Source organism: Elephas maximus, chromosome 1 (assembly GCF_024166365.1).
Source record: "Elephas maximus indicus isolate mEleMax1 chromosome 1, mEleMax1 primary haplotype, whole genome shotgun sequence".
NCBI lineage: Eukaryota > Metazoa > Chordata > Mammalia > Proboscidea > Elephantidae > Elephas > Elephas maximus.
Window position 1 is genome coordinate 213988498 of NC_064819.1, and position 24072 is coordinate 214012569.

Here is a 24072-nt window from a genome sequence, read left to right on the forward strand (position 1 = left end):
AGGAGTTTCCTGTTAGATCACCCCAGTTATTTCTTGAAAGTAGTCGTACCTAGGAGAAATTACCTCACTTGTCTATCTACTTTTTGCATTTTGATCCTAGATATACTAAATCAGAATCTACATTTTAACAAGATCTCCAGGTGCTTCTTATGTATAACTTCCTGGGAACTTGCTAGAAATGCAAATGCTCAGCAGGGGTTTGAACCAGAATGAACCTATTCAAAGCCCTGCAACAAATCTAATCCTATATGAAAAGTGACATAACAGAGGCACACATAGGGTGTCATGGTGCTGTTCAGGATGGCACTTACGCTGGCTTGCAGGCTAGGGAGGTGCTGGGAAAGATTCCTGGGTGGAGAGACACTTGACCTGAGGCTGGAAGAATGAGTGGAGGGCAGGCAGTTTGGTGAAGGGAGAGTGAAGGAGGGCAACCATGCTGCAAGCAGAGGAAGTGGGGGTGCATGGCAAGAGAGCAGAGTTTATATAACTGCAGTGAGGAAATGATTTGGGGCACACTCTAGAACCCCAGCATGCCGTGCTGAGGAATATACACTTTATCCTATGTGAAAAGGATGCTTGTTTTGAAGAAGTTCAAATGGAGGAACAACCAAGTCTTGTGAGCATTTTGGAAAGATCATTCCAGGAATGAAATAGGTGAAAAAGGAAGAAAGTGAGTCTAGAGGCAGAGAGTTCCTTTAAGGGAAAAAAGAAGATGGAGCCTAAACTAAAGAGATGCCAGCAGGGATAGCAGGGAGGAAACCAATTCTGGATATGTTTATTTAAAATCCAGAATAGGTGGGTTAATGGAGGGGGAGGGGGTATTCAGCTCTGGCCTTGCTGACTGCCAAGTGTCAAGCAAACATCTAGAAAAGCAGCTCAACGCACAGTTGGATATTGGGGTCTGGAGCCTGGGGGAGAACACTGAGCTGGAGGTAGAGATTTGGGAATTATCCATACAGAGGTTAAAAGTTGAAGACATGGCTGAAGGTGAGATTTCCCAGGAAAAATATGTCAAGGGTTAAGAAAAGAGGGCTGATGCTGGAATTTCAGGGAACACTATGTAAGGACCAGATGAAGAAAAGAAGTCCTGACCAAAAGGGTAACAAGCAGCCACCAGAACAGCTGGAGAAATACCCTAAGAGATGGGTATCCCAGAAAGCAGGGAAGCAGAGTCCAGGAAAGTAGCAAGTAATCAAGAGTGATAAATTCTGCTTAGATTAAGTAAGATCTGAGAGGTTTCCAGTACATCTGACAACTAGGAGCTCAAAAGGCAAAAGCAGCCCTACTCAGTAGTGGGGGCAGAAGCCACACTGGAATTCGTAAAGCAACGAATGGAAAGTGGACACTATACCAACATGGAAATAGCAAGTGGATACCACTCTCTCGAACAGCTTGACTGTGAAGGAAAAACGAAGGAAGGAATATAGGGTTGAGGGGCTTCTTGAGAGCATGGAGTATCTTGTTTTTATAGTGTTTTCTGTGACCTGCACAGTGGCTGGCCCACAAATTGCACTTAAATATGTATTTATTGATTAAAAGTTGAAATACTGAATTGCTCAATAGTTGAATAATGAGTTAGGGAAGACTTCTAAAATAGTTAATTATTCATTCGCTCATCTTCAGAAGAGATGACACAGAGGATAAACTAGCGGAGGGAGGGGCAGGAGCCCTGGAGGAGTGACAGGAACAGAGGTGGGCCTTGTGTTGTTAGCAATGGGAGAGTAACGTGGAGTGAGGTCCATGTGCAGGGAACAGAGAAGTGAGCAGCAGGGTTGTGCCCCAGAGAGAAAGCCACTTGCAATGGGGAAGCTTATTGGAGAGGAAGTGGACATTGGCGTACAGACAGCACAGAGTAACACAATACACTGGATAGCAAATGACAAGGAGAAATGCCACTGTAACCTAATGCTGATTATTCAGGGTTAGTGGGAAGCCCATCTGAGAAGTGCCCTTTCCATCTTATCTAAGGGCAGAAACGCTCTTATGACCTAACCACTGAAAAAATGCACTGCCACACTTCAGAAAGCAGAGACACAAGGTATCATAAATGACACTAGATATCCAAATGGTAAGGGAACATTTGGAGTAGTGTGAACTTGAAGAGCTTGGTACCAGTTTCGGTCCAGTTGATTGTGACTCCTAGCAGGCCCAGGTTAACCATGTCTCGCTCTGTGCAAATGCGATTGTATTTGACCTTGGTTGTAGGCCCGACTCTGAGCAGTTTTTGCAGCAAAACTGAAATAATTCTATGTTCCCCACAGGGTTGCTGTGAGAACTATAGATAAAAGCCCTTCTAAATTATCAAGGGTGAGTTGTTTTTATGATTAATACAACCTAGTTGTTTCTAAAGCCTTCGTGGGTATCAAGATGCCTCTCCAGCTTGTACCCATTGTTTTTTCCCTCCTTTTTCTTACCTTCTCTGGGTTGGTCTTCCTATTAAATGGTATAATATGTGCAAAATAGCTGACATATTTCCTGGAATATGAGTCTATGTGTCAATAAATGTTATTTCCTAACTGTGTTCCCGTGTTCCCCCCATCACCTTCTCTTCAAGCTGCTTATCCCCGTGAGTGAACCCAGGGACATTCCTTCCTTGTTGCGAGCTGAGCCTGATTTGCGGCCTTTCAATTCTGGGTAAGTCACCACTTGGGGGCCTAACTGTGAGACTGACAGAGCTTAGATTGTGAGATCACCGGCTGAATCAACAGAATTTCCACTGTCCATTTTTTGCAAAGTTCTGTAAGGTACTTGTGTGGTAATAATATTTGATATTTCCAATCAAAGGAGCTGGGTGCTCTGTCTTTCCATTGGAATCCACTGATTCATCAAATTTATAATATCAATGTTTTTAAGCATGACCTATAGAATTGCTATGAGTCGGAATCTACTGGACTGCAGTGGGTTTGGTTTGGGTTTTATGAGTATCTAGCCAGCAGATAGAAACCCAGGAAGGTGGACAACTGTGAGAGGTAGAGATAGGCTTTGAGGGCAAGGGAGTGGGTAGAGAAAGTCATTGGCCCTGACATCACAAGAGAGTCAGAATCTGCCACTAACCCATCCGTCATACCCCTTGGCGACGGAGTTTCGTGTCTGTAAACTGGATATGATTATTTCTGTTGCATCTTAGGACCGCTGTGCGGCTCAAGTATGTGACCATCCCGTGTACCTGGCAGCCCCTCCCCCAGCTCAACAAATGGTAAATGGTCTTGTTAACCCTGACTTTGCACCCCAGCTCCTGAAGCCCAAGCTACTGTTGTGAGCACCGCTGAGTGGGTGCACAGTGCTCCGGGGAACCCTCGTCCTGCAAGGGGCAGCGCCTGGCCTTGTGGGAGGAGCAGCGGGCAGGTTCGCAGGCACCGCGGGCGGCCCAGCACCGAGCCCTGCGGGGTGCGCCCGCGGGAGCAAGAGCGAATGTAGGCGGCTCCTTCCTGTGCAAACTTTTCTCTCCTCTTCCTCCTCCCGCCCTCCCCACCAGCCTCTCGGAGCCCGGAGTCCAGCCTCCCCGCCCTGCTCGGCCGCCTCGGGGTGGCCGTTCGCCCGCAGCGCAGCCCTCAGCGCCGGCCCCACCCCACTCCGGCCCGGTGCCGCTGCCGCCCGGGAGCGCATGGCCGAGGCGGACCGGCGTCCCGCGGGGCCCTCGGGCGAGCCAGCCGAGCAGGCGGCGGCGGCCGGAGCCCCCGAGCCCGAGACTCCGCCGCCGCCTGCCCTGCGCTGGCTGCCCGGCGACCTGAGTCCCCGCGGCCGCTCCCAGAGCGACCTCTCGTCGTCCTCGAGCAGGGGCCGCCCACTCCGCGTCCATATCTCCGGCTCAGGTAAGGCGGCGCGGGCGCTGGGGACCGCCGGGGCCGAGGAGGGCTGGCCCGCCCGGGGCGGGGCGGGGGAGGTGAAGTGTGAACCCCCACCCACCCCGCCCTCCTTCCAGGCTGCCTGAGGCTCGGGGACCCTCAGCTGAAGATGCTCAAACCCGGCAGCGAGCTGGGGCGCCCGGGTCGAGCGCGTTTTGCGGGCGAGGGTGTAGCCTGCGCGGGTGTAGGGAGCACTCCCGCCTGGCTGCAGGACCCGAGAGTGCCGGCAGCTTTGGTAGCTGTGGTGCTTAGGCTTGTCGGTCAGGAAGAGGAACCTTCTCTCCGTCTTCAGCGGACGTGGCTCCCTCATTTCGGGGGCCGGAGTCAAGGCAGGTCTTGGACACCCTCCCACCTGCTCAGGATTCGGAAACAAAGAGTCAGGGGCGGGGGTGGGGGGCTGCTGGGAAGAGGACGGGGCGGGGGGTGGTGAGGGTTTTTTTTCCCCCCTGGAAAAACCCATGCAGGTGATAGCACGAGTTTGGCCAGGCTGTTTGTTCATCTCATCCGTCAGAGTTGTTTGAAAAAGCGTGGAGTCAACCTTCTGCGGTAGCACTGGTCCATTTGCCTCACACTCCTGAGGCCGCTGGTGAATGGGCTGCCCTCTGCGCTGTGTGAACGTCGGGCCCTGGAGGCCGTTCTGTGCCCTGGGACAGGCAGAACCAGGAACTGGGTTGAGGGCTGACGCTGCCAACGCGGCGCAGTGGAACGTCGGCGAGATCCCTTATCCCTGTTTTTCGTATCTCAGTATTTAAAGTGGGAATGATAGTGTGGAACCACCACGTGGGGAGGTTATGTGGATAAATAATTGATCATTTTAAATGCTTTTGAACAAAGCATTATCTTAAGAACTGTAGAACTGTTTTAAAAGTCCACCAGATTTGTTAAGCTTTCACAGATTGTTTTCTGATTTGCAATCCATGGAGGATGCGTTGGAGCTGGGAAGTCTGCAGTGAAGCTAACATCAAAACTACCAGTAGCAATTAAAGGTCCATATACACACTACTTGCTACCCCAAAAAAACAGCACTACTTGTTACCACTACCCATTTCAGGCTGTGTGCTGGGGAGTCAGGCTGCCTTTTAGTTTGACACAATCTCACTTCTACCTGAAGCCAAGTTCCACGTTCAAGAAAGGGGACTCCAGCTAGCTTTGTTTTCTATCAGAGCCCTCTGTTTTTTACTCCCATATTATTGTTCTTGCCACCTAACTTGTATATTTAAAACCAACAAAGGTATTGTTCATCTGGCTTTGCACATCACATTGGACCAAGCTGGTTAAAAAAAAAAGCTGGTTAGAACTGTTAAATGCAAGTAGTGGTATGTAGATTTGTGTAAAAATTCTTGTTGTGAATTTATATTGTGAAAAGCATTGAGTCAAAATGTGTTGTACCTCCTGCTTTTGGATGTCTTGGCCAAAATGAACTCAACCCATGTATAATCTTGATTTTTTTAAAAAAAGTTAACCATTCAGATGACTAAAGAGACAACTGCAAATTAGTTGAGTTGGTGACTTTAGATAAATGAGCATGGCTCGTATCATTTTTCATTTTCATAGAAATTAAGGTCCTTTTTTATTTTTTAGAACAGAAAAAGGATAGCAAAGACCTTTTAAACATGAGTGTGTTTAAACATGAGTGTACATCATGTGAATGGTGAGTTTCAGTTTAGAAGCTTATTTCCAAGGACTGGACTCCTTCTGTGTGTGCTGTTTGTTATAAGGAAGTTAGAAAGTAACAACTTACAGCTGAGTTGGCTCCTGCACTCTGGGGTGTTAACCCACCTGCAGAAGAGAGAACTTCTTTCACCTGACTGAACTGCATTTTCAGAACTGCGCCTTGGATCTCTTCTAAGAGCAGGCTGTACTGACTCGATGGCAGCTAACAGCAGCAACAACATACATGACTGGGACCTATAGGGTCAAAGAAAATGAGCCTGCTCTTGACATACACAGAGCTTTCCCTAGAATTCTGCTGCAGCCATGCAGAGAATCAGCAAGATGGCTGAGCTAGTGTAACTGCATTATTTTATGGACATAACAGGACAGTTACACCACGTTGTACAGAGATTCCATGGCCTGTTGTAGAGTAGCCCAATTTGCAGGTACTCCGTAGAGGCTCTGGGCACACAGGTAGCACACATAGCTAGATCATAGGTGGTCTTGCCAGCGCCTCCCTTATCTCAGAACCCCAGACCCCACCCCAGACCTACTGCCTCTGAATCTGCATTTTAACAAGATCTGCAGGTCTAAAGGTTGTTCATATTAACCCCATAAACCTGTTGCCATCGAGTCAATTCTGACTCATAGCAACCCCATAGGACAGGGTAGAACTGTCCCATAGGGTTTCCAAGGCTGTAATCTTTATGGGAGCAGACTGCCACATCTTTCTCTGGCAGAGTGGCTGGTGGGTTTAAACCGCTGACGTTTCCGTTAGTAGCCGTGTGTTTAACCACTGTGCCACCAGGGCTGCTTGTTCATATAGAGGGCATGTTAAAGTTTGAGAAATGTTACTCTCTGACACTGGTTTTCAAACTTGACTGCAGATAGGAATCACTTTGGGAGTTAACTGTATGGCCAGTCCCACCCTAGAGGCCTTGATTAATTGGCCTCAGGTACAGGCCCTGCATTGTTATTAACAGTTGCCTTCAAGTTGATTCTGACAGACGGCAACTCCCTAGTGCGAAGTAGAACTGCTCCATAGGATTCTCAAGGCTGTGGCCTTTCAGAAGCAGATTGCCAGCCAGGCCTGTCTTCTGAGGCACCTCTGGAGTGTGTTTGAGCTGCCAGCCTTTTGGCTAGTAGTCGAGCTCTTTCTGTTTCTGCTACCTAGGAGCTTCTAGACCCAGCATTAATCCAAAACCAAACCCATTGCCAATGAGTAGATTCCAGCTCATAGTGACCCTATAGAACAGAGTAGAACTGCCCCATAAGGTTCCCAAGGAGCGGCTTGTGGATTTGAACTGCTGACCTTTTGGTTAGCAGCCAAGTTCTTTAACCACTGCATGTAATTTGTAACAAAGTTTGAGATCCACTGTCCTATCATATGTGTATAATGTGCTTGCTACCATACGTATTGTGATGTCATAGCTAGGATTGTTCTGGGCAAGAGTAAAGTTGAAGATTTTGCCTGTGGCCCTTTCTCATGTCCCCGTTGGTACTCTTGTCTGTGGCCACCTCCCAAGCATCGTTTCTCTCTCACATTCTTGATTGCAGCTAGTTGTCAGTCATTCCTAAGGGTTAATTTCTTATAATGGGTTAACCGAATGCCTGATTGGAGTCCTTGGAGGGGTGTGGCGGGGAGGGGAACATCACATTTTGCAATGCCATGTGCCGGGGAGAAGGAAAGGGAAGGAAGAGAAGGCTGGAAGCTTGCCCTCCGAAGGTGGTCAGAGAATAGCCTCCCTCCAAAACAATAAACCACTCCCTGCTAACCCCCAACTGTCCCCTACCCGCCTCACACCACTTCCTTTCCACCTTTCTCCTCACGGAAGACTAAATAAAAACTTGAAACTCAGTCACTGAAATTTTAGAATCAGTCCAATTAAAAACATTTTTTAAAAGACCTGCTCTGCATTAGCGTTGTGTTGCTGCTGTGGGGATAACCCACCAAGAGAATCCGCTCCCCCTGAGTTGTTTCATTGCCACATTTTTGTCAAGAAAAGCGTTTCAGAGTTCAGGGGCTTTTACGTAATTTGTCATTTGCGGAGCGAATTTTTCACATGACAACAGTTTATTTTAACAGTACACATGCTTCATCAGCAGAAACTATAGTCTTATATTTTATAATCCATACCAAAAATGTTACAAAGCCCCCAAATTTTCCAGTAAGTAGGTTTTGAAAATGTAATTAAAGTAGCAGTGGACTTAATGAATAAGCCCTTTTACTGAGCTTACAGAAACTGAGGTTTATTTTTGCTTTATGGATTTTGAACTCTGTGATTTATCTTGCTTTCTGGATTTTGAACTCACACTTCTGGAACACAGGCAAAAGTTTTGGGTTTGTAAAAACGAATATTTCTTGGTAAATAAAGTGATGTTTTAATCAATTTTTAAACATGAAAACTTGCAATAACAAAACTCTTGAAACAAGCTTTTCAGGGTAGATGGTCAGGTACTCTTACAGTTTCAGACCAGTCTTTTTCCACTTTAGGAGCTTTGATGTATTCAGTTGGTCCTGATGTGCCCTTCTTGTGAAGCCTGGTCAGCAGTAGAGCCCTCACTGGTTTAGCAGTCCATGGCCTTTCGTGGAAAGCAAAATGTGTGTGTCCTTGGGAGAGGGGAGTGGAGTGCCTGTCCACACCAGGGAACATAGGTTGACCAGGGCAGGTGGCAGGCTGTTGTAAGCTTTCAGCAAGAACTGACTGTGGACCTACTGCGTGCTAGGCGCTGTGCTGCACCCATTTGGGCCACAGGGAGAGCCAATAGGTGGTATCTTCAAGTGATGACTCTTAATCTTGCGCATTGGTTGGCACAGAACGGAGAACCTTTGAGCCACCTCAACAAGGATGATATGAGAGTATGACCCACTTCATAAGCTTGGTTAGAAATATAGTCTCATCTCTTTTACTTCACTGATTCATCTCTCCAGCATCCCTATGCCCTGCTAACCAGTAAGCCAGTTGCCTTTGAGTCAGTTCCTACTCATGATGACCCCATGTGTGTCAGAGTAGAACTGTGCTCCATAGAGTTTTCAGTGGCTCATTTTTCAGAAGTAGATTGCTAGGCAGCTCTGAGTGGACTGGAACCTCCAACCTTTCAGTCAGCAGCTGAGTGCATTAATGATTTGCATTACCCAGAGACACCTTACGTCATGGTGTGTATAGGTAATGGTAAAGCCAGCATCTCTTTCTTGAGTCTGATCCCTGGTGTATGCAGTGCCTGGAGGAGTGAGAAATCTAGCAAACTGGGATGTCCTGCCAGCCCATACCCATGGCCACTTGGTCTTTGCGGTGAGACACTGTTGCCTAAGACTGGACTGGCAGCTGATTGTCACCTATCAAGCCCTTGCATGTCCACACCTTGCTGGTGTCCCCAGAGTGCCCCTCGCTGACCTCCAAGGTTATAACTCTTCAAGTTTATGCTTGTGTGTCTGGTCATTGTTCCCAAAGCATAATGCTTGGCCGGAGTGTGTCCCAAGGGGCATCAGGGCCCCAGCCACCAGATGGGCTGGAGCTGCTCTAGGCCAGGAACCATGGACACCTGCTTATTTAACATTTGTGGAACTCAGAGTGTTTCTTAGCCAGACAAAACCATCTGGCCCTAAAATTACTTCCTGTCTCTGCCTGGTCACCAAAAAGCAAGGCTGCCCTGCCAGGAAAGGTGAGCAGCCTGCCCTGCCAGGAAAGGTGAGCAGTACAACAGAGTGCTGGCCAGGCAGAGCAAGCAAGAGGGGCTCTAATCTAGCCTGCTGTCTGCCCTGGTCAAGCTGTGCACCCTGGTGTGGACACACACCCTAGGCCCCTCCCAAAAGGAGGGCATGCATTTTGCTTTGCACAAAGGCCACAGGCTTCTAAACCAGTTAAAGCTCCACCTGTTGACCAGGCTTCATCCAGGTGGGACACCTTTTATCTGAATCTCACAGAGATACCATATAGGCTAAGGGTGGCCCTGTACCAGAAGCTGGCCCATTTTAAAAATAAGCTTCACTTGTTTAGTAAGGCTCTACGTGTTAAGTTGTACCTGACCTGAAGTTGAAACCAGAAAGTTGTCCGGAGCTGAGGCAGCCCTTGGGACCAGCTCCTCAGTCTCTCTCCTACACCTTCTGAAGGCTGGCAGGGTCTCACCTGGCATTTGAGCTCCTGTTTGCCTCTCTGCTGACCAGCTTTCTTGTCTAATCTGGGCAGAGTTGCTCTCCATCACAGGTGCTTTTTTATTCATCTACCTACAAACGCAACCTCCTGATCTCTATCTACAGCAACCTTACCTTTGTTTCCTTTTAGCTCTTGCCTCTATGGTTACTTGGAATAAAATTTCTTCACATTTTTTCATTCAGACTTTCTAGAAAGGATCTAATGTTTGAAGCTACCTTTTCACACCAGGCCATAGGTTATAGGTCACAGAGAAGCCCATGGATTGGCTGCCCTCTTCGGATACCCACCAAAACCCACACCAGTTATGGAACTGGAAGGTGAGGTCCACAGAGCCAGTATGGCCATTTAGAAAGAACTGAGCTTGGGTAGTTTCCATTAATTCATTCAACTAGTACTTACTGAGGGCTACTATGTGCCAGGCACTGTTCTAGGCACTGGGGGTATTGAGGAGAGAAGGTAGGGTCTGCGATTCTGGAGTTAAGACGGAAAGCAGAGAGACCATTCAGAAAGGACATGGCAGGCCAGATAGGGCAGCATGTCTAGGGATGTAAGCCAGTGATATGTGCTGCATGCTGTGCTCAGTACCTGACAATGACGATGATGATGCTGATTACTGTTGCTCTCCTTTTCAGAAGATGTATGAACAGCTAGTTATACCTAAGCTGGGTAAGTTCTACTGTGCATCCATAGTCCCAAGGTGGCTTGGAGACTGATGGCAAAGCTGTGGGTTTATTCTAGGCCCCAGCTGCTGCAGAAGGTGTTTTAGGTGAGGAAAAATATCCTTATCTTCACTTAACAGATTCAATCAACAAACAGCTAATGAGCTAAACTCACAGGATGCAAAGACATCCCTAAGGAACTCAGTCTAGTGGCAAATGACAGGCACATAAGCCAACAGCCGCAGTGCAGTAAAGTACGAGCTATGATTAGTGCCCTGTCCTGGGCCTGGGGGAGAATTCAGAAGGCTCAGCTACAGGAGACAACTGGGGGGAAGAGGGAGTAATCAAAAAGGGCTTCCTGGAGGAGGTGGAACCTGTGCTATCTCCATGCAAGAGGAGAACAGGAGGGTGGAGTAGAGGAGGAGTGCTTTGGGGAGAGGACACAGTACTCGGGGGTGTTTTGGGGACAAGACAGTACAGACAAAAGCACTATGGCCTGAAACAACTCTGCAGCATCAGAAAGCATGCTGCAGTTGGGTTTGCCTCTGAGTAGGGTTTCAGTGGGAGAGGGCAGGGAGGAGGGTAGAGAGCTAGGCTGGAGCCAGAGCTCAAGAGGCTGCTGTGTCTGGATCTGCTTTCCAGGGGACACAATTTAGGTGACATTGTAAGACATTTGCAACTTTGACAGGGATGTATTCTGACCTGGATACTGAGAGAGAGTGGTAGAAGGAACACAGGCTGAGAAGTCAGACAACTAAGAATTGAGTCCCTGAATCGTGTTTATTATCTATGTGGACTTGATCAGGTCACTTCATCTCCCTGTGCTTGGTTCCTTTATATTTGACCTGGAAATGATTGGTAGCAGTAATACCTTGCTCACACAGGATTATTGTGAGGCTGGAATGTGTGAAACATGTCTTTGAACTTTAAAGTGCTGTATAAATGGTGGCACCCTTTGCATACTTCTATTTTAGGACTTACTGTGGTACAGTAGGAGTCCCTGGGTGGCGCACATGTTTAAGAGCTCAACTAGCCGAAAGATAGGCGATTCAAACCCATCCAGAGGCACCTTGGAAAACAGGCCTAGCAGTGTGCTTCCAAAAGGTCAAAAGCCTTGAAAACCCTATGGAACGCAGTTCTCCTCTGCACAAATGGGGTCACCGTGAGTTGGAATCAACTCTAGGGCAACTAACAGGAACAACATGGTACATTAAAATTATGTATAGATTTGTCTCCTAACCCCAAATGGTAAAACCATTGAAGACAGAAAATATGTTTAATTTATTTTTGCACCCTTAGTGCCTAATACAGGGCCTGGAACATATAAAGTGCTCAATAGGTATTTATGGAATTAATGCATGAATTACTTAGAAGTAACTTCTTTTGACATCAAGTATCTATAATCAAAAACTAGGCTAAGGTGATAATAAAAAATATGAGTAGAAGATTGGATAAAAGCTGTGTTTTCAAATGTTTAAGAATTTAAAAAAAACTTTTTTTTTTTTGTTACATCACCCATGAGATAATTAGAGATTCCTTGGGGTGTTATGTGAAACCTCTGTTGGCAACACCTATAGAAGACAGTTTGTGAAAGGGAAGTCATAAATGTCAGTATAGCCTCAGGCTGTTGGAAATGGACTCTAAGTAATAAAGACTCTGCAGCCTCCTGGGAGTGCTAGTGCTGGGTGCAAGAGTAAACTGAAGGCAAGGAGGAAGTTAACTCGTGCTAATCCAGTCTTGCTTTATTTACCCACACTATCACATTTTATCACATTTCATCTTTATAGCAACCCTGTGAAGAACTATGTTCAGCTTCGTTTTTTAGATAAGGAACCCTTCTTTAGGAAGACAGAGAAACCCACACAAGTCCTTTAGGTAGCAGGGAAATAGTAGGACCAATGTGGAAATCTTCCTGACTTCAAAGCTCACACCCTTTCCCATACCCAGAGTGATCTTTGTGCAAGACCATCACCCCTTGCAGAAAGCAACTCAGACAGACATATCCCCAGCAACAGGGAGAAAATGCAATTTTTTGGAGATGGTGTCTCTCCAAAACCATTGTGAGACATAGCAGAATAAAAGTCTCTTCCTACCAAAACATCTTTTTAAGGCCCCAGCCAACTGTCTGTCCATTTTAAGGTATATAAAACTATTGCCGTCAAGTCAATTCCAACTCAGCAACCCTGTAGGACAGAGTAGAACTGCCCCATTGGGTTTCCAAGGAGCACCTGGTGGATTCGAACTGCCGACTTTTGGGTTAGCAGCCCAACTATGCCACCAGGGTTTCCAAGGTACATAAAGTACTTCAAATTTCTAGGGTAAATAGCAACTCTGGATTAATCATGATGGGATTCAGTCAGTATTTTCAGGCTGACACTTGTCAATTATTACTTAGGTGTGGTCTTTTAACCTAAAGCTAATCAGTCGTGGAGTTGTGTATAACTCTTGTACAAGAATCATATCTTGTCTCAAAGTACAAGTGTAGTTTCAGTTAGAGTGAAGCTCAGGAAAAAACACTGAAGCAGCTTTAGTGTTTTTACAATACCATGCCGTGTGACTCATTATCTTTGATCACACTAGCTGAAATTTGCACAAAGAAGTAGGTTGCATCAGCTTGCCTTACACAGGTTTCTAATATTTAGCTCCCTTCTGTGACCTATTGACTAAGACTTGACATTTATAGACCTTACTTTGCAGTTCCTTGATGCTTCTGTGAAGTCTTGAGAAAAGGTAGCTATTGCTTATGCCTCATAACAGGGGAAAAGTTGTGACATTGAAAAAGTACATTATCTATATCCAGAGGTCAGGACTGTGGCTAGGGCAGGAATGTCACAGGTACAATGCTTCAATTTTGGATCAACAGCTCACATAGTGTAAGTGACAGGCCAGATGTGATGTATAGTTATGGCCTAGAATCAGGTCATTAATGTTGGTCTGTAATTTTCTTTTGCCTTCATGTGTATTTTAACCTATGTGAATGTTTCACATATCTTCTTTAGAGGTGTAATTTCTACTAAGTCATCATTAAGTAGCTTATTCAACAATAATGTTTATTAAACCCCTCTTCTCCAACCAACTGGGTAATATAAATCCTTGATATCTGCTCCAGAGGCCTGGATAAGAGGGGCAGAAAGGTGTGGTGGTGATAAATAATGAGGCATATTTAATAAATGTAATAGAACTTGTGTATTCAAATGACTGTTATCTTTCAGAGTTGTCAGACTGGAAGAGTATGTACTTATTTCAGTCTTTGCACTAGTGAGTACAATGATGTTTAACAAAGGTTTTATGACTAAAATATTTAATCTCTCATTTTATCCACTTACCCTGGTACAGTTAAATTGTGGCTGTTTCTAAAAGATTTACTGCCACTGAGGAAAATTGGAAGAGGCATTCCAGAAATGGTCAGCACAATGGGCCACGTTGTGGGAATACATTTATTGTCTCCCAACATGATGATTTTGGTGGAAATAATGCTCCTTTTTAATCTAAGTCATTCACATTACTTTATAGTCATACTTCATACCCCCAAAATATATAACCATGCAATGTAGCATATGCTAACCAAGCAGATCAGTTTGACTGTTAAAATAGTGACTGAGATTAAGAACAGAATGTAGGTTTGAAACAGCCATTGAGAAATGTAGGAGAGGGACTCAAGATATAAGTGAGAGAATGCTAAGTAATAGCCAGGATCTGATCAAAATGAACAAAGCCAGTAATAGAGACTATCTTGTTTCAGCTAAAATATTTTTGTAAGGATATAGGAACAGCCCAAGCGCAGGAAAGGGGAGTTGGGTGTCATGAGGGCCTAGAACCAGGAACTGATAAACTGCCTGTGGTGAAGGAGACCACTCTTTCTATGGGGCTATCTATCCATCTGTGTCTGTTTACCACCACCCAGCTGACAGTTTGTCATACTGTGGTGGCTTACGTGTTGCTAGAATGCTGGAAGCTATGCCATGGGTATTTCAAAAGCCAGCAGTGTCACCCATGGTGGACAAGTTTTAGTGGAGCTTCCAGACTAAGACTAGGAAGAAAGGCCTGGTGACCTACGTTCAAAAGTTAGCCAGTGCAAACCTTATGTATCACAACAGGACATCGTTTGACTCACTTACTTTGGATATATCATTAAAAAAAAAAATTAGGAGGGATCAATTGCTGGAGGAGAACATTGTGTTTGGTAAAGTAGAGGGTCGTGAGAGTAAGGATAGCCTCTGTGAGACAGATTGGCACAAGAGTTGCGGCGATGGACTGGACATGCCGGTGATCATCAGGATGATGCAGGAATGGGCAGCATTCCATTCTGTTGTACATAAGGTCACCATGAGTCAGAGTCAATTTGACAGCATGTATTTTTCTTCCTCCCTCCTCCCCTTCTTTCCTGTCCATCTGTCCACCCACCCACCCACCCACCATTCATCCATACCAGATTTCTCTGCTGCTTTGAGCACATTCAATCTTTTCTCCATTGATCATGATGCTTATTGGCCCAGTTGTCAGGATTTTTGTTTTCGTTATGTTGAGGTGCAATCCATACTGTAGGCTGTAGTCTTTGATCTTCATCAGTAAGTGCTTCAAGTCCTCTTCAGTTTCAGCAGGCAGGTTGTTTCATCTGCATGTCACAGGCTGTTAATGCATCTTCCACCAATCCTGATGCCGTGTCCTTCTTCATATTGTCCAGCTTCTTGGATTATTTACTCAGCACACAGATAGAGTAAGTATGGTGAAAGGATTTCATTTTACTTGGATCCTCAATCAACGCCCATGGAAGCAGCAGTCAAGGAATCAAACGATGTATTATGGTGGGCAAATATGCTGAAAAAGACTTTTTTTAAATGTTGAAAAACAAGGATGTCACTTTGAGGACTAAGGTACACCTGATCCAAGTCGTGGGATTTTCAGTTGCCTTGTATGTATGCAAAAACTGGGCAATGAATAAGGAAGAAAGAAGAATTGATGCCTTTGAATTATGGTGTTGGTGAAAATATTGAATATACCATGGACTGCCAGAAGAACAAGTGTATCAAACCCTTGCTCTCTGGCAATTTCCATCCCCGAGATGGTGACCCTGGCTTCTGGGGCATGATTGGGATGGTGTTCCTCTGGTCTGATCTGATGAAACATTTCTCAGCAAGGGTTTAGAGTTGACGTTAGGTAACATGTGATTATCAAGATCAAGATTTGTAGTTTTTACTGGAACAACTGCTCGCTAGGCAGCTGACTGGAATCTGAAAGAAAAAGCTCATGACTGTGAGCAATGGCAAGATGGGGACATATGCCTAGGCCCAGGGAATTACTGGAGGAATCTAAAGGTTGCCAAGCATCGGAATAAGGAGAAAGAAGTGTTTTGTACCTTCTGGTGCTGAGAAACCTGTGTTGTACATCAGTATCTGCATTCAGATGTCTTTCTCACCTCCCGCTTTTGGATTCTGCTGCCTAGCTGCCCCTCCTCCATTCTCCTCTGCACACACCTATTTAACTGTTTCTCTTTGAGCCTTCTTCCTCTAAAGCTGCCCTTGATGTTCCTTTTTGAAGGCCTTCACTTATGCTAAAATATGGCTGAGGAGTCAGGGTGGGGTGTCTTGATATGATTCAGTTGGTTCTTGCGCCCCACCAAAACCAAAAACCAAACCTGTTGCCATCGAGTCTTGCCATGGAGTCGGTTCCAACCCTTAATCCCGGGCTGTGGTTTTCAGCCATTGTCACCTTGCTGCTCTGTTAATTGTCAACGGGCAACAAAAGATAAAAATAAAAAATGAGAGTCCAAGTCAGCCATGTCAGAAGTTTCCAAATCCACCCTTTCCTGCTAGGTGGTATTAGGGTGCTGTTTCAGTGCGTCGATGGACTACTCAAATGAACTGACATGGCCTGTTGACCAGAATTGTCACCCTGAGTTCATATTGATTTAGGTGGCAGAGTCATAAACGTAGCATTTCTCAAATGTTAATGTGCTTGTGACTCCCCTGGGGATCTTGTTAAGATGCGGTTAAGTTTGGGGTAGGAATGGAGCTTCTGTAGTTTCTAACAGGCCTCTCAATTTTGCTGATGCTGCTGGCCCACTACCATACCTTGAGGAGCAAGGCTCCATGAATAGCTTTAATGGGCTTGCCAAGCATTTAAGAACTGATTTCTTATAGCACCGACCCAAAACCAAACCCAGCGACACTAATGTATCTCAAAATTCCATCCACGGAAACTTCCATGCTACTTAAAAGTATACACTTGCTTTCCTGTTTGGCAAGCCTTGCTGTATATTATGTATAGTAGGTGGAAGTTCTGAAGGGCCTAGAGAGCGAGCGAGAGAGCCTTTAGAACTTCTACCTACACAGAGTATTTTGCTTTAAGAGTAACCATGTAAATTAGTGCTGGGACTTCATCTGAAAACTCTCTAGTCTCTACAGGGTTTTCAGATAGTAGGACTGAGAGATGAGGGTAGAATTTTTTTTACTACAGTTGAAGACACTTATTTACTGAAAATTTTAAACCCAAACCCATCCGTTAAGTTGACATTACCCAAAACATAAAAAAAGAAGACTAGAAGATAAATACACATTTTTGAAGAGTTTTGCAGTTAGGGAACGTTTTTAATTCTTCATTTCTCAGTGTGCATGATGAAGAGGGAGAGGCTGAAATAGACTGAAGCTGAGGTTATTGACGCCCTGTGATCATAGAAATGGCAAGGAAAAGAGACCTCAGAATGTACCACCTCACTGGGTTGGCCACGGGGATCTCCTTCTAGGAAGACTGAAGGTGATATTAAGATGAACCTAGGTATCAGCATATTGGTGGTGCTACTTACAAGGATGTTGGAAGGTAGGGAGGTGTGAGAATGACAGTAGGAAGATATTTCAGTTATGTTACCTCTGGTCGATCTCATACTACCCATGGGAGGTACCCTGTGGAAGTGAGAAATATAACAGTGGGGAGAAGCTATAGCTCTAAATGGAGAACTTTGACTTACCAATGGCATCAATCATGTGACAATTTATTATTGCCTTGGATATCACCAGAGTTTTCTGGCACAGCCACTTCATTCAACAACATTATTAAGCAACCACTATGTAGTACGTGTTAACTGTTCACATGAGTATAGACTGCCCTTTCCTTGAGTGTAGCATGTGAGTATTAGACTTTTGCAACCTCTAGTGTTTCATTCATAATAACTGCTTTTAAAGCATTTGTTGGCTCTTTGAGTGACTGGTTGTGCCCGGGGCTATTTAAGTCACCTAAAAATCATGAGAAGCCACAGCTGATAAAAAAAAAAAAAAAAATTGGAATAATAGGATAGAAAGAGGAGGTTAGCAACACCCAAATCACCAAAGAGGACCTAACTGCTAAAAGCAGAAAAGAACATCTTTGGATTGAATCTGGAGGAAGTTACTGTAATTCAGGGCCCAAGCACTTTCAACGAAGTTTTCAGAGTGTAAACCAGGTAATAGAGGATCACTGGGAGAGTTGGAATTGAAGAGAAGTTTAAGGACCATAACTACAAATGGAGGAAAAGAGTGTGTGCTTGTGTGTGTGGGAGGGGGTGGGGGGAGCTGAATATAGCACCAATCAATAATAAAAATCTTGCGGTAAAGCAAACACTTTCCACATGGCACCTTTGAATAGTCTTTCACTAATGTGGTATTCTGTGCTCATTTGTGTGCACTTACATATAATATTAAGCATATAGCAGGTAGCGCTTTATCAGGATTAAGAACAAATTGGAAGATAAATTTAGGAAGATGGGTATGATCTATGATATTCAGTCACCTGTCACTTGCCAGGTATTGAAGGAGCAAAGTGAGCTAAGATGTTTCATCTAAAAGCTTAAACATGCTTGTCTTGGTGTGGACGTGAGGATGAGGGACTAAAACCCACGCACAATTTTTGATCCATCAACAATGTTCAACAAATATTTTCTGAGTTTCTTTTGTGTATCCTGGAGAAATGGGGATTAAGTGCTTGGCTGGTAACCAAAAGGTAGGTAGTTCAAACCCACTAGCCTCCCCGAAGAAGAAATATGTGGAAGTCTGCTTCCATAAAGATTTATAGCCTTAGAAACCATATAGGAGAATTCTGCTCCGTCCTATAGGGTTGCTATGAGTTGGAATTGACAAAATGGCAATGGGTTTGTGTTTCTTCTTTTTTTTATTTGTTTTGGTTCTGCTATGTGCCAGTGAGAAACATAAAAATCCAGCCCATGGAGCCTACATAATCTTGGGTGGGAGGGTGGGGGGAACAATATACTATATAAAGACTACTGGGTGATGATAATAAAGCAGGGAAGGGGGATACAGACTACTAGGCTGAAGGGGTGGTGACTGCACCTTTAAATGTGGTGGTCAAGGCAGGCCTGATGGAGAAGGTGACATTTGAGTAAAGACCTGAAGGAAGTGAAGGTGAGAGCCTTGGGTTAGCTAAGAGCCTTCAAGGCAGAGAGAGGAGCAAGGGCTAAGGCTCAGAGGCAGGAATGTGTTTTCTGAGTTTAAGAAACAGAAAAGAAGCCTGAGGAGTAGAGTGAGGTGGGGGGCAGTGTTAGGATGTGAGCCCAGTGAGGTGACAGCGGCTGTGAGCCTCTGTAGATCGTTGTAATGATGTTGACTTTTTTGGAGTGAGATGGGAGGTCATTGGGTGGGTTTGGGCAGAGAGGTGGCATGTTCTTTGATGAAGGAAATGTTGGGAGCAAAGTCTGGGAGAGAACAATTTCATTAATATCAATGTCAGTGTAAGAGTGAATCCATGACATGTTCTGGGGATGCTTTTCCTTATATTGGACAGCAGAAGTAGAGGACGATGGTATCTGCCTCTTCTTCCCCACTTCCATCTAGTTAATGGACAGCAACTAGCAAAGTAGTGGGCCTTCTAGTTAATGTTATATGGAAGTAATTAAACTAATTGACAAACTTTAGAATGTCTTTAATCCACAACGATTAGTTTTGAGACTGAATAGTAACTGAAACAACAATTTACCTCTTTTCCAGACTCAGCAAACTCAGTTCATATTTTTTTCAATAAAGTAATACATGCTGAATGTAAGAAAAAAAAGTCTATAATAATATAATATAATAATATTCCTCTCAAATTCCCTCAACCCTACTCTTTCGGGATGGCCACACTTATGCTTCAGCTTATGTCCTTTCAGACAACTTCTATGGAAATACACACAACTACATAGGAGTAAGGGTTTTTCTCTTCACAAATTTGGGAGTATACTATGCATACTTTTTGCAAATGTTCTTTCATTGCAGTGCACATGATTCTGTGTCATTCATCTTAAGTCTACACATACCACATTTTATTTAAGCATTTCCCTACTGTAAAAGTGGTGTGGGGGCAGTGTCTGACCTCCTCTAACTTCACAAGAGGGAAGGAGAATCAAGATCAACAGCCCAAGGTAATTAGTCTGTCTTGGAAGAAGTATAGCCAGAATGCTCCTCAGAAGGAAGGATAATTGAGACATCGTCTCACTTAGTTTCAACATGTTATCAGGAGGGACAAGTCCCTGGAGAAGGACGTCATGCTTGGTAATTGGAGGGTTAGCAGAAAAGAGGAAAACCCTCAGTGAGATGGAGTGACACAGTGGCTGCAACAATGGGCTCAAGCATAGCCGTGATTGTGAGGATGGCTTAGGACCTGGCAGGGTTGCTATGAATCGGAGCTGACTCAAAGGCACCTAACAGCAACGCAAGAACTATCTGTGTGCATAGAGGGAGACCTTTCTGATTAGAAAAATGTAAGAGGCTTGTTCTAGGCCAGTTACAATGGATTTTAAGGAGGAAAAGAGGAAACAGTAGAAAATTAACCATTGACCCAATTTTCACCTCTTTGATTAAATCAGACCCCCTTCGTGAGATCAGGTTACTAGGTGGTCCCCGTGGTCTGGCCAGTCGCCATTCACTTGCATAACAAAAGTATCTCGATAACTTCAGGAAACCCCAAAGGTTTAGAATTATCTTCTTGGGAAACAAGGAGGAAAACTAGATTACTTTAGGTAAAATTAAATTTTTTCCCAAGGTAAACTTTAAAGAGTTCACACTTAACAAATGTCTTGTTGCAAGCGGGGGGGGGGGGGGGGGGGTGTGCTATTTTAGGATCACTATGTTTCTACCATGTTTCCATTGTTCTTGTTTATCTGTTCTCAGGTACATTCCACATTGCTCAGAGACTTTTGTGAAATTTCCTGTGCACTCAGGGTAATCTGTCAGTCTGGCCCTCTGTTTGTTTATTTGTTTCTTTCTTTAACAATAGGATTATCACAGAGGAAGAAAGTACAAATGACCAGTAATATAAATCGCTTCCTAAATTCAGTAGTGATCAGGGAAATGCAAAATTAGACAGCAATAAGGTAACAATTTTTACCTTTTAGGCTAGCAAAATCTAAAAAATATTAATACTATTCAGTCCTGGCAAAGGTGTGAGGCAACAGTCATTCTCACCCTCTGATGGGAATGTAAATTGGTACAGACTTTTAGAGGAAAATCTGGCAGTATCAATTAGATTTTTAAAAACTGATAACCTTTGATTTGGATATCTTTCAGTGAGAATACATCCACATAAGCAGAAAGACATATATGTCCAAGGTTCTCTAAGGCATTATTTGTAATACCAAAAATTTAGGGGGAAATGGGATGTTTATTAGTATGTGCGGTGCGATAGATTGCTTTTGTGTGACCTTTCTCACCATGGTCTTGTAACTCCCACCCAAGTGATTAACTGCTGGAGTAAACCCTATATATCTTAATTTCTTTGTGCTTTGATTATTTTAACACTATACATATCCTTTGCCGATTTTTCTGTTGTATTATTTCCTTAAGTTCTTGGTGTGTTAAGGGTAGTAACTCTTATCTGTTGAATACGTTGGAGTCAGGGCTTTGAACTGGTTTGAACCAATTCAGTCATGACCATCGAAGCAAAACTGGAGCAGATCCAAATTTTTAAAATTTGGGTGATCCAGAACCATAACTGGAACAGGAAAAATTACAGGTGGAAGCCGTGGAATGGGAGAATCAGAAGAGTAGTGAGCCCTTTCAGGAGCCTGATGCATGAGAATGGATTATTGCCAGGACTGAGGAGAGCAACATACATCCAAAGCAGTGGGGTTGGCCACCATCTATTAGCTATTTCCAACTCTGCTCAAAATCCAGTGGGCAAGAGATTTCGTTGCTATGCAACATGTACGCTGCCCTTGTTTTCTAAGAGAGATAAAGTTTCCAGTGGGGCTTTGCTCCGTAAATTTTTCCATTCTGGTCATGGTTTCCATTCACTCAAATTTTAAAAATTTGGATTTGTTCTGGCACCAATTCCTTGGTCATGATTGAACTCAGAAGAACCTGTTCAAAGCCCTGTTTGTTGTATCCTCTCCTGTTCATTTGCTTTCACTTTGTTCTCAGTACCTTTCGTTACAGAGGAACACATCCAGTTTTGATGTGTCAGTTTTGATGCATGTGATGTTCATATACACAGAGGATATACAAACATGCCATATATGTCTATATTTGCTTTGAAATGGCTTTCAATAAATACCATTCATTGTCTGTGATTCTTATCTTCTCTTTCTAGTGTGGGAGGCTTCCTGCTTTGCTTTTGTCTGCACTTTTACGTTTGCCCTGCATAGCTTCATTTTAACCAGGGGGAAAAACAGAAGAGAAAATATTTGCAGTCACGTCATAATCTTGTGAACACCTGTGAAATTGAGGACGCTATTTTTTTTTGGGGGGGGTAAGTTAAAATGTGGGACACCACCTTGCTTGAAGCCAATTTTTATTGTTGTACAGATTTGAAAGTGTTACTTGGAGCCAAAAGCCTTATTGCTTTAACGCCAGCATTGCTTCCAAGTTTCATTACCTCCAACCCTCAATCCTTTATATTAGTTTTAAAATAACTAATACAAACATCTATTGAAAACTTGTAGGGAGAAAAAGGTATCTTTCTGGTCTCACCAATCATCATCTCACCAACAGAGATATTTTACATTTTTTAAATCCGTTTATTTGTCCTATTTTTCCTCTTGCCCCAGTTTGCATTTCTAAATTTCTGCCCCAAAAGTGGAAAATACACTATACAACCACCTTATATCATTGAAGTGTCAAAGTTTACTTGATCAGCCAGTAGCCCCAGCCACCTGTTTGAATAATTTTTTTTTCCTACTTAATCATGTGAATTGCCATGTTGTTTTGGCAAAATGTTGACACTATCCTCTACTCCCATCCTTTTACCTCCATTTGCAGATAAAATCTAATTATCACCTCTGTGGTTTCTTGTCATTCAGTGTAATCACAGACACAAAAGAATTTAGGGCACTTTGACATTTAGTTTTTGTTTTTAATGAAATGTCAAAGTGTCCTAAGTTCTGTTTTTTTAAACTGATTTTTTAAGCTGTTGTTTCACAACTTAATAAAAAGAGGAAAATGAAAAGGAAGAACAAAAGGAAGGAAGAAAAAGATAAACCAAACGTTTTGCTCTCAGTAACTGACCTATTCGTGGTGTTACATAGAAGATAGTAGTAGAAAGGACAGTGAAAACTCGTGATGTTTAAGCAATGAAGGAAGGAAGTACTTGAAGATTTTGAGTAGGTTTCTGTTCTCCGTGGATACTTATCACATTGCCCAGCTTTGGATTGAAATTTTGTGACACCAGCTACTATGTAATCGAATCCCAGGTTATTCCAGGCTTTAGTTCTTGAATTTATTTATTTCGGGACATTAAGATAGGGACTGTTGGCCCAATGCTCATGGGTTCTGGGTACCAGAGATGGGCCAGGAGCTGATGAAAATTATGCAAAAAGGACCAACTTCAGTGGAGGGAAAGACAACACACAATACAAGGGAAGTCAGCACAGGTGGACCAAAGAAAAAGCAAAGAAGTTTCCTGGACACATCTAAACAGTTTGAGAGACAGAGTAGCTGGGGCCGGGGCTCGGGGACCATAGTTTCAGGGGACATCTAGGTCAGTTGGCATAGCATAGTTTATAAATAAAATGTTTTACATTGCAGTTTGGTGAGTGGTGCCTAGGGTCTTAAAAGCTTGCAAGCGGTCACCTAAGATACATCAATTGGTCCTATCCCACTTGGAACAAAGGAGAATGAAGAAAACCAAAGACACAAGGAAAATACTAACCCAAAGGACTAGAGGAACAAATGAACCAGAGAGTCTACCAGCCTGAGACCAGAAGAACTAGACGGTACCTGGCTACCACCAATGACCACCCTGACAGGGAACACAACAGAGACTCTTATACAGAGCAGGAAGAAAGCGTAGAACAGAACTCAAATTCATGTAAAAAGACCAGACTTAATGGTCTAACAAGACTGGAGGAACCCCCGGAACTATGGCCCTCCGGATGCACTGTTAACCCAGAATTGAAGCCATTGCCGAAGGCTACCCGTCAGACAAAGATCAGACAGGACTATAAAGCAAAAAATAGTACACAAGAGGAATGTGCTTCTTGATTCAATCAGATATACGAGACCAGGTAGGCATCTCCTATCCAGGAGCAGGATGAGAAGGCAGGAAGGGACAGGAACTGGTCAAATGGACACAGGGAACACAGGGAACCTGGGGTGGAAAGGCGAGTGTGCTGTCACATTGTGGGGGTTGCAACTAATGTCACAAAATAATATGTGAATCAGTTTTTGAATGAGAAATTAATTTGAGCTGTAAACTTTAACCTAAAGCACACTTAAAAAAAAAAAATCATCTATATGAGAATGTAAGGGGGCAGGGAAACTAGATTAATGAAAATGGAAGAACCAAAAAGGAAATAATGAGAAT

General features: G+C 43.9%; 1 protein-coding gene across 3 annotated transcripts in view; it reads left to right on the forward strand.

The window, feature by feature from the left end:
* Positions 1-3146: 3146 nt before the first annotated feature.
* Positions 3147-24072, forward strand: part of PHACTR2 (phosphatase and actin regulator 2) — a 337195-nt gene continuing 316269 nt past the window's right edge. For all 3 annotated transcript variants that reach the window (XM_049902589.1, XM_049902579.1, XM_049902599.1), the window contains exons 1-2: positions 3147-3196; positions 3476-3812. In XM_049902589.1, coding sequence (XP_049758546.1) covers positions 3194-3196; positions 3476-3812 — 340 coding nt within the window. In that variant the 5' untranslated portion in view covers positions 3147-3193. The remainder of the gene's footprint in view (positions 3197-3475; positions 3813-24072) is intronic.